The following is an 11286-nucleotide window of genomic DNA, read 5'->3' as shown; positions in this document are numbered from 1 at the left end:
CATGGGTTTTGATTTTAACCTCCACCTTGAGTGCATTCCTCGTTTCATGTCTTCTATCCCTGGTTCAAGCGAGGCGGGGCGGGGCGGGGCTCTGTTTCTTCTATCCTTCTGGCGGTGTTGCTAGAGATTAGAGAATGAGTTTTATGTTAAAGTTAGGAATATATATAAGATTTTATAATATGTATAAGAGTATAATAGTATAACAAATCCGGAGACCGGCAAGGCAGGGGCAAGAGCAAGTCCATCCTCACCTCCATCCCACGTAGGTTTCAATTTTAACCTCCAGTTTCATGTCCTCCATCCCCTATCCAAACGAGGCACACACACACACACATTTTTTTAATAAAGAAACACAAAATGTACAAAACAAAAAAAAGTATTTAATTTTAAAGCCAGGAAACGGGTCCATCATCCTCACCACCAACTCTTTTGAAATACTGCTGTGGGGCCCACGTCTCCTTCTAAAACATGACAGCAGATCTGAGTCATTCAAATTCTCTGCATCGGCGGTCCACATTGCAGGCCCCACCCAATAATGTGTACGCGCGCTTATCTCACCTAATGGTTACTCGTTCATGAAATGAACATGAAAAACTATCACATGAATCCTTCCCTCATGTTCCTTGGATCAATGTTGTCAATTAATATCGGTTTAGGATCCGAGATTCGGCAGATTCAGATTCCAACCGAATGGGTAAATTTTATTTTAAAATTATAAAATTTCATTTAAAATTATAAAACTAAATAAGGTATTAAAATTAAAGGGGTAGAATCAGCTTGAATCATCCGATTCTATAAGGGGGCGAAATCGATTCGGCCTCCTTATAGAATCAATTTTGGGCCCGGCCGATTCACATCGACACTGATAACACTCCCTTGGATGATTAATCTTTGAGGAGAGGTTGATAGATAATAACCAAATTGAGGACTCCATTAAAGCATAGTCATAAATCTCGTTCTCAGCAGAATCTCACAATCTTTTGATAAATCTTTTTTTTCACCAAAAAATCTAAAATTTATCAATATATGCAAAAATAAAAATATAAAAATATATAGAAATAATACAAAAAGCTGCACAAAATTTGTTTGTTTTTAAAGGTGTTAAAGATTGCGTTATGTCCGTGCTAAAAATATGGCATTTTCAAAATGGGCAATCCTTTGAAAATAGGCATTATATATATCAGCTATTGGAAACGTCGCGTTAAAATCAAGATATCTTCAAAATACAAGTGATATTTCTTCCTATGCTATAAGGTCCGTACGGCCCACCTCATAAAAAAAAAAGCATATGAAGTATTTCTCCTTGCAATCATAGTTCCAACATTGGTCAATAATCCACCCGTTGCATTGTAAAAGAAAAAAGAAAAATACCAAAAATGCGAAAATTTATATTTTTACTAAAAAGTCAAAAGTCAAGGAGCCACCTCAATCACAATCTAGTCCTCATCTACAAGAAATCTGTCTAGTTTCGTAATTTCGAACTAAAAGTTAAAGTGTCATATTCAAGTAGCCGTTACGTAGAGAGAGAGAGAGAGAGGCTTTTAAGCCAGAGCAGAAGAGCAGAGCAGAGAAGAACACTCAACAATGGAGGCCAACTACCAGCACCACCAGATAATGCATCTCCAAACCGTCTTCGCCGATGATTTCCCATCAGAATTCCCTCCCCTGATGATGGAAGACCCCCAAACAGCACCAGTATTCGTCCGGGGAAAGCGCTACGCAGCCTACGCAGAGAAGAGAGAAGCCAGGATCAGGCAGAGGAGGGCCTTGCAGTCTCCACTGCCGCTTCCTGCGAAGAAGAAGGTCTCGTTCGATTTCGATGCCGGCCACTGCGGTGGCCGGGTGCTCCAGCGGGTCGACAACGAGCTGATGCGCTCCGTTCCCGATTTCTCTGCTCTGCGCAAGGAGAACAAGAAGCCGGCGCCAGCCTCTCCCCTGCAGTCGTTCCGAACGCCGCCCAAGTCTCCGGGAATCAGCCTCGTGCCGAGGAACGTGGGTGGGGTTAAAGCGGGGAAGAAGGATGTTGGGTTGGTCAGCAGGAGCTATGCCAATCTTAAGGAGCTGAAGGGGTTCTCTTCCCCCTCTCAGCAATCGCTTGGTGGTGGAAGGATCAGGGGTTTAGGATACTGATGGAATCAGGCCTCCCCTGTTTCCATTGTCCCCTCACTTCAATCTTCTTCTTGATTCCCTTTGATTTTGATCTCTGCTTGTTGGGGTTCATATGTTACATACATGTGCTATTAGTCAAAGGTTCTTGCTTGTTTGGGCAAGTTTTTAGGTTGAGTTGCATTCCTTGACAGTGTAAAGATTTGCTTGATTTGAATTACAGATTGCTCTGTTCTATAAAGGTCTTGTTCTGTTTGTCATGGGCCTATATCGGATTGATTGAAAAATGTGGGAATATTATAAATTTCAAGATGGGTGATTGATTTTCTTGATGCCCTTAAACTGGATTTTTTTGGGTCTCCCTCCCCATCAAAAATGACAATTGGAGTACCCTTTTTGTTTGCATTTGGGCATTTCTCCAATGCTTCCCATGTGAACAGAGAAAAAAGCAGCTGATACAGCCCAAATTTGGTCAGTTGCACCCAAAAAAAGCCTCCCTTGTTTTCATTTTCTTCTCATTTCAATATTCTTTTCTATTCCCTTTTATTTTGTTGGAGTTCCTATGTGTGTAGGTTAATCATGCCTTTGTTTGTTGGGATTCATACATTTACACAGGTGTGCAGGTTATCATGCCTTTGCTTGTGTGATCAGGACTTTAGGTTGAGTTATATTCCTGGGTGTTTCCTTGTGAATGTAAAGTAGAGATGCAAACGGGCCCGATCCGGAACAACTAAATACATAGAGATTCAAATCCTGATCGGATCCTAAACAGTCAAAAATTGCAAACCTCCATCCTGGATTCGACACATTTGCATCCAGAGCGTAAAGGTTTGCTTGATTTGAAATAGAGCCTGCTCTGTTCTACCAGAGAGCAGATCATCCACTTGGCCCAATGTCAAGATGCCAGCATTCGGGATGCATGCCATCTATTGATTGAACCAAGTACCTAGAAAAGATCAGATAACCGGATCCGCACTTACGTCCTATGGAGGTCTGCTGTGTTTGTCACGGGTTGGATCAGATTGAAAAACTGTGGGAATATTATGAATTTCAAGATGGGTGATGGATTTTCTTGATGCCCTTAGGGCACGTTTGGAAGTAAGAAAAATTCTATGAGAAGTTTTGATAATATAATTTTTAAATGAAAATTTTTCATTTGCTTGCGTGCATGAGAATAATAAAATAGAAAATTGTTAGAAAAATGAGAGAGAGGAAGGGAGAGGCGGTGGCGCTGACGAGGAGAACACCGGGCTTCGGCGACCAGATTCTCACAGACCTTCAATGACGAACCGGTGAAGAGGAGGACGCAGGGCTTGCCGGGGTGATGAAATTGGGAAAATGTGGGTGGTGGGCGATCCAGTCTGACCTCTGCGAGTCCCAATCGGAGGCCGAGGGAGTAGGGCTTGTTGGGATCTGGTGGCGGATAGTCTTCTTCCTCGGCAGCGGCGGCGGGCTCGGGCTTCTTGTTGGCGACCTCGACGAGGACACGGTGCAGCTCCGACCGCTTTCGAAAGGCGTTAAAGTCCTGCTCCAGCATGCTGAACTTGCCAGCGCCGATGCTGCTGCTGAGGACCACCACCGTCGTGAGGAGGCAGAGGACGACGGTCACCTTCCCGTTCCTGAAGGCCCTCTGCATCTGCCTCACCCTTCGCACGTCCAGGCATAGGCCCAACATCATCGCCTTTGTTGTGCCTCACCCCCTTTTCCCCTTCTCCTCCTCACTACCCCCAATTCAAACCTTCAATCTTGCAGGAAAATCACGATATCAGATCGTGATTTTTTTTAAAGAATCGTGATAGTGAGTAGGGGTGTGAACGGGCCTAGTTTATCCGACCTGATTAAGACCCGAGTCTGAACCCAAAGATCCAGTCAATACATGAACCCAGGTATAGTTTGTACCCACGATTTTTAATATAAAAATGATAAAAAATATATGGTTTTACATGTTATGGTCCGGTTTTGGTTCATGTAGCTTTTATCAGGTCGAGTATGGTGTTTCTTATAGTGGACCTGATTAAACCCAGATTCATACCCAATACCATACCCAAAAATCTGATCCAAGTCTGGTTTCACCTGAATAGTGGGTGGTGGTGAAATGGATTGTGTTGGTGATGATGAGATGGGTGGTGGGGAGTGTAAAATTAAATTTTCTCTTGGTAGGAAACATTCTTCCTTCCTCTCTTAAGAAAAAATATTTTTTATCAAAATGTGTACTCTTTATAAACTCTCTCAGCCAAAAAAAAGTCTCCTTTTGTTTGTAAGGGTAAAAAAATAGGTACGAATTTTTCCATTTTGTATCACTTTTCTTACCTCTTTGTAACTTCCAAACGTGCCTTTAAATTGGGCTTTTCTTAGGTCTCCCTCCACACAAAATAGGGATGGCAGTGGACCGGGGCCGGGGACAAGGTCTCCACCCCCACCCCGTTTCAAAATCCGAACCTCCATCTCCGCACAGGGATGGATTTTAACCTCCACCCTCACCTCCATCCCCATTTCATGTCCTTCATCCCTGGTTCAAACGGGGGTGAGGCGGGGCGGGGCCCCGTTTCTCCTTAGTTTATAGTCATCCCTTAAAGGATTGGGGATGGGAGGGATTGGGACCGGGATGGGGTGAGGTGGGGAAAAGCATAAGTCCATCCCTGCCTCCATCCCCGCACGGGGATAGATTTTAACCTTCATCCCCACCTCCATGCCCGTTTCATGCCCTTCATCCCTGGTCCAAACGGGGCGAGGCAGGGCGGGGCGTCCCCCGGTCCACTGCCATCCCTACACACAAATGACAAGAGAAGTATTTGTCTTGCACCCATTTGCTTCTGTTTGCACTTGTGCATTTCTCCAATATTTCACATGTAAACTGAAAACAAAGCAGCTAATACAGTCCAAATTTGGTAACTTGCACCCAAAGAAAACCATCCTCTTTTTTTCTTCATCGTTTCATTTAGAAAGATACATCGTTCTTGGTGACAATGTACCTAAGTAATTTATTTTGGTTCTTGTATTTACATGAAACCACAGTATTCAACCAGACCTGGTAAGCTCCACCCTAATCTAGCCATACTCGAATGGGATCCTGTTGTGCTCAAATCAGTCTAAACTTGGCCCATTTTCCTGCTAACCCAGTTTCTGATCACACTGGCTGAAGCTAATCCAGGTTGGCTTGATCTAGATCAACTTGAATCCCAAGTTGGGCCTAACAGTGAAACTGAATCATCCCCCACAACCATCCCAATCTGAATATAGCACGCTTGGATCCAGCCCAAATCAGATCCAGGTAGAGCATAGCCAGTCCAGATAAAATGGATGTTGGATTGACCATAACCATCTTCTTAATTTTGTACATTAATATATAATATGAAACTTTCCTAAATCTTCTAAAGTTGCCTCTTTCTTGGTGAATGGTATAATTACAGGCCAGTAACACAGGCCTGAATCCTTTACCAAGAATTGATTGCTTTAATTCAGTAAAGTTAAATAGTTAAATATCTGAAATTTGTTGAATTTTTTCACGATAAATTGTGGTTTAGGTTTAGAGACAAGAAATTCAAGCCACTATAATGGAATAATTAATTTAGGTTTCTATATTCAAATAAGCATAATTTGGAGACTAGTGTGAGAGACATAAGGAGAAAAAATGGAACCAATGTGACAAATATTGGCATTTTTTCCAAAAAAGTGAAAAAACAAATTGTGGGTAATTGGTTGGCCATTTTTTGATAAACATCAGTAGAAATTAATTTTTTTAATCTTCAATTTATTTTTAATTTTTGTTTGTTAATTAAAGTTCTGATTTTTCTTTTTCCTTAATCTAGATCTTTGCCGCTTTTTCCTAAAAAATATAGGAGGTTTATAAAAAAAATCAAAATATCACGAGATTTTTGGCTGCCAAATTTTACCCCAAAAAACGGTTTGTCATGTTCATTCATTTCAATATAATGTGTTATAGATTGGCGAATAAGTTCTCTCAAAAAAAATTTAAATTGGAGAATAAGTTGCAAAACAAACTGTTGCAAATTTTTTTTCTGTTTGGCAGGCTTGAGAAAAAGTAAACGCGTCGCCTGAGAGATTCGAACTCTCGCGGGGAAACCCCATGTACTTAGCAGGCACACGCCTTAACCACTCGGCCAAAGCGACCCTTGTATGAATGATATTACAATCAAAATAAATAATTCTGTTTCTTTCTCTTTCTCTCTCTCTCTCTCTCTCTCTCATTATTAGGTTAAAAGTCATTATACAAAATTTTTAATATACCTAATATATTCTCTTTTAGTTTCATTAATAATTTATTCTGTAATTTTTTATTTTTTATTTTTAAAATTTTAAAAAAATTGCAAAGACTTTTTCAAAAAAAGAAACTTTATTGAGATATTCCCCTGCCCAGAAAATTCCAAGATTGACATTTGTGACATTGAATAATTTATGTTATGAGAACTAATCTGTGAAATATTGTTCTAGTAGAGAAGAGTTCGAAGTTGTGAAGCAGCACTAATCATGATTGTGATTCATTGAACATTTAAGCACTGAAAAATGGTAAACAAAAATTGCTTGATCATTCAGAATCTGATATAGGTTCATGGAAGGTTCGATTCTTCCAAAGCAGCTGACATACCCAACAACCCATTTCTGGCAAGGCTGAACCCAGTGGGTTCATTTTGCATTTTGCATAGATCTGAACATTGGTTCAAAGCAAGACCTAGGGTCAGATCCAGGATGGAGGTTTTGCAAATTTTGGCTCTCGGATCTGATCCCCCAATGTATTTACCTGCTCCAGATCTGACTCCCCAATGCGTTTAGCCGTTCTAGATCCGAACCGTTTGCATCCCTAGTCTCAAAACATCATTACAGGCATCTTAGATGCCGTGAATCTTAAAAATGAACGACACCGATCAAACGGTGAATAAGGCTCATTGCGCACCATTCATTTTAAACTACCCAGATGTCATCTATTCAAACGCGAATGACATCGAAAAAAAAAGTGGGGCCCATTCAAGTGATGGGCGCCTCATTCCTACAGGTTTGGATGTCGTTCATCTTAAGATCAACAGCATCCAAAGGAGCTCTAATGGTATTACCGTCAGAGCTCACTCTGACCTGAACCCATCTCTGAGGAATAGACACGATGATGTCAAGTCCACTCGGGTAAGTTTAGTGAGATCAAATCCGGACAAGTTTAATTGCGCATCAACTCTCAACTCTCTACCACATTCTCAGCTTGCACTTTCAAGTTTGCAAGCACTTGAGAAAGTGGTTGGGTTGAGCATATTTTTCTCACAAACCTGAGAAAGTGGTGCTTTCTCAGGTGCTTGCAAACGTGCCTTTAATTCAAGAAATCACATGAACGAACTAAGTTCATGCAAGGTCATTCTCTCCAACATTTAAAATAGGAAACTAAAATCAACTAAAAAGAATTTCATTGGAATTCTTATCATTTTGAAGATTAAAGTCGCAATTGATTAGCAACAAGATGTGTCTGTCATGTTTGCTTCGTATGGAAATTGTATTCCCCGTTGTCATGGAAAACAAAAAAGATAACAGAATAATAAACAATAGAGAAGCTAGAATTTCCGAAGTAGATTAACACTTCAAAGTCACATATTTTTTACAGCATTTGCAAATTCACGCAGATCTTCCAACTTCGTAAGCATACCTGCAATTCACCCACCACCAGTCAGCAACATTTCATGGCATGACAATATAGAACAGGACTAGAATTATTGCATAAGATTACCCTTGCTAGGTATCAAAAACTGGGTTTCCATTGTACTATGTGTTTCTCCCACTCTGACACATTCCATTGCTTCCCGCCTTTCAGTCTTGAGATTCGCTATCTTCAGGCGTAGTTCAGTAGCACTTGTTAGCAATTCTGAATCAAAACACAAACTGTATTAACTTCTAAACACAAGAAATGAACAGGGATAAAGCAATGCCACAGAGAGAGAGAGAGCAGTAGCAAAAGGATATTTTGAATTTTTCTGTAATGTAGCAACAAACCAATGCTGAAGTACTGGAACTTTTAATCAATGAGATTAAATCACACCCTCTTATATATTCAGGAAGATATTGTTGCATTGGATAATACCATAATTGATTGAAGAAATCATAAAATGGTTCCAAGCTTATACCAAAGCAGGCAGACATAAAAGCTGAAGACAAGAAACGAACTGGATTCTCGTGGAAAGCAAAAAACTGTATAGGATGTGATTCCTCACTGCTCTGTACAATAGAAAGACAACAATATGCTAAAGGGATCTACTTATTGCACTTGGGACTTGGGATCTTCAGAAGGATACCTGTTTGATATTGGGCACAAATTTTAAGCACTCCATCAGAATATATAGGAAGGAAAATTATCTCATATGGAACACAGTATGTATCCAATCATTAAACACAAAAACATAGAATTTGCATTTAAGTTACTTGACAGACTGTAAATAATGCTTTCAATTTTACACACAAAAAAATACCATACATTTAATTTGCAACAAAAGCACAGGTAGGTATGATGAAAGCAACAAAATGCTACACCTTTGCATAAACAATATTTAAACATCAATACGGAACCTAAAACTATACCCTGGAACATCTTGTCAACAGAGCTCTCCTCTAATGCTTCCACTGCATCGGTTACAGATCCTAGACAAGATCTGCTTAATGTGGACTGCTGCTCCAAAGCAGAAAGCTCTCTAAGCATCTCATCTGATTCCCTTCCTGCCTGTAGCACTTGACTGTTCTCTTAAATAACATAGATGAAGAAAAGCATAGTGTGCACAGAATAGAGCACTCACCAGAACAAGCTTCTCTCTTAAAGAATCCAATTCAGCATCAAGGTCAGTGTCACGTAGCTCATCTTGATACATTGCATTATCATCAGAAGAATCCTACAACAGATAAAACTTATAAAAAAACGAAAAGACAAGCAGTTGCCTGAAGTAGATGGACAAAACTATGTCAGAAAATATGGTCATCACAGTTGTATGTACATTTATGCAGAAGTCATTGACCACCGTTCACACAGAAGTCAGTTCATCTGGTTTCTCCAACAATTCATATCAATGGTTTATCTAGAAGTACTTGACCTCTAGAACGTTATATATAGAAGAGAAGCAGCCTGGTGCAGGTTGAAGGAACTGGACAGGAAGAACAAAAACCAATAGACTTGCAAGGAAACAGTGAGGTCATAAGAGGGATCAAGCAATGATATATATTTTAGCTTTAAATAGGTTGAACACTGCAATACGAAAAGCAATGTTGTCGAATGTGAATGAGAATAAAAAAAGGCCTGATGATGATAATGTTGATGATCTTCCACCCAGCATGCAAAGGTCTTTGGGCACTTGGTGACCTGACACCTTGGTGAAACCAATAGAAACCTAGCCAAGCAACCCAGTTGAGGTCCTATATTGTTGGGTGCTGAAGTGGTTGCCCTTAGGACTTAAACCTGAGCTACATAGTTGACAGCCCAATTACATAGTCAAGCAGTCATGCAAAATCAAGAAGACGTCCCTGTTTGCTCATCTAGCAGTAGACTCAAACCAAAAATGTGACTTTATGAAGTATGAACACATTAGAGTTTTAAACTAGCCACATCTCCATCAAAATTAAGGGATATATATCTGACTTTTGATAGACACTGATTAGAAATTGGTCAGACCCTACACTGCCACATCTGATTGGCCAGAAGTTACATAACCCACTTCCTAAAATTTTCATATGTAAATTTTGTGAATTCAGGCTTATGTCCAAATAAACTGAATTGAACACAAGTTCATGCCCAGCATGGCCACATCCATCCAAAATGTAAGCCAGCTGCAGTTTTTCTACAATTCATACACATAAAAGATGTCCAATCCATCTCCAAGTTGAATACGCCCTATCAAAATTGATACCTGACCAAACCAACTTGAGCACAGCTTTATATCAAACTAGGTATGACTCTTAGCAACATTGTAAAATATTGTGATCCTGGTAAGCCCACCCAGTAACATCCTTAGATCATCTCACATATTGAACAAAGCTCTTGCATCATGACCACCAGTCAAATATGACAGCATTCAAAATCAAAAGGTAGCCAGCTATGACACAGGTATATGCAATATGACAGAGGTGTGTGAAGCTGTGACTGGGTTGTGTATGTTGCAAGCATGCAAGACACACGCATAATATACATAATATATTCACTACAAATGAAGATCTGTATCTCAATGTGTAAAGAAAATACACAAAGTATAAACTGTTAGAAACATAAAATATATCACACACGTTATATAGTATGTATATGTGGCACCACCAAGATCACACAGCACCAACACCCAGAATTACCAATATCTACACGGGTAATTTGTGCATTTTAAAACTCTCACGTTACATAGGTAGCCACATTCTCCAAACTATGCCACTTCTTAGCCCTTATCCAAATCCACCAAGCAAACAAGACAATGTTGCAATCTAATGTGAGTGCATCTTCAAGCTATCATGTACTATGCCAAGATGAGCAACAATGAGAGATGACGCATGCAGCAAAGGAATTATTTCTCAATTCTGGAACTGGAAATAGCAAATACTTACAAGACAAGTTTTCCCTTCTTTATATGTTACGCAAGTCCCACAAATGCTATCAGACCAAATAAAGGTCTTTGACTCTTATCTCTTAGCAGGGCGCTCATGAACCACAAGACCTATCCAACAACTATAACTAGCAAAAGAAAACAATAAGGGCATTTGCACTATTCTTTTTCACACAATAAAGTCATTTACCAGATGATTAATATATTAATATAATCCCTCTAGGCCAGTGACACAATCTAATGCCAAAGTTCAAAACCTAGAGACTTCTAAAACTTCTGATATATCTTAATAATAAATTCATCCAAAGATGTCAAATTCCAGTTAAGAGTTAACAGGCTCAACATCTAAAGCATTAATTAACAAACATAGAAATTTAAGCTTCCAACCCTTAGATAAAACTAGAAACGGGACCTTTTGAATAGCATGAAGAGAAGTAACTGGTGAAATCGTTTATTAAGGTTGGAAAGCATCAATACCCAATACACCAACGAATTCTCCTAACAACATGTGCAACTACTTAAAAGAGTCAATAGTGCTAACAATAGTATCATTGTAGAAGGCAAGTGGAAACTTAATAAAAAAAATGGGAAAAGCAAAGTTTCCAGTACATGTAACATA

At 39.7% G+C, this 11286-nt stretch overlaps 2 protein-coding genes and 1 non-coding gene across 3 annotated transcripts; 1 reads left to right on the top strand and 2 right to left on the bottom strand.

Moving 5' to 3' along the window:
- The first annotated feature begins 1584 nt into the window (after positions 1-1584).
- Positions 1585-2130, top strand: LOC149822801 (uncharacterized). The gene has a single exon (XM_089980384.1). The coding sequence runs from the start codon at positions 1585-1587 to the stop codon at positions 2128-2130; it is 546 nt and encodes a 181-aa protein (XP_089836510.1).
- Positions 2131-6155: 4025 nt separating this feature from the next.
- TRNAS-GCU (transfer RNA serine (anticodon GCU)) lies at positions 6156-6237 on the bottom strand. Its single transcript has one exon. It is a non-coding gene; the product is annotated as a tRNA-Ser (tRNA).
- A 1384-nt stretch (positions 6238-7621) lies between these two features.
- Positions 7622-8798, bottom strand: LOC149822799 (protein MIS12 homolog). The gene is made up of 3 exons (XM_089981544.1): positions 8677-8798; positions 7832-7966; positions 7622-7750 (listed from the first exon to the last, which is right to left on the bottom strand). Exons 1-3 carry the CDS (start codon positions 8792-8794, stop codon positions 7692-7694), a joined length of 312 nt encoding a protein of 103 aa, XP_089837670.1. The 5' UTR covers positions 8795-8798; the 3' UTR covers positions 7622-7691.
- Between the last annotated feature and the right edge of the window lie 2488 nt (positions 8799-11286).

Source organism: Nuphar pumila, chromosome 11, assembly GCF_984573655.1.
Source record: "Nuphar pumila chromosome 11, dmNupPumi1.hap1.1, whole genome shotgun sequence".
In the NCBI taxonomy this organism is placed as follows: domain Eukaryota; kingdom Viridiplantae; phylum Streptophyta; class Magnoliopsida; order Nymphaeales; family Nymphaeaceae; genus Nuphar; species Nuphar pumila.
Note: the sequence above shows the minus strand (reverse complement) of the source record. Positions and strands in the feature narration are given on the sequence as shown.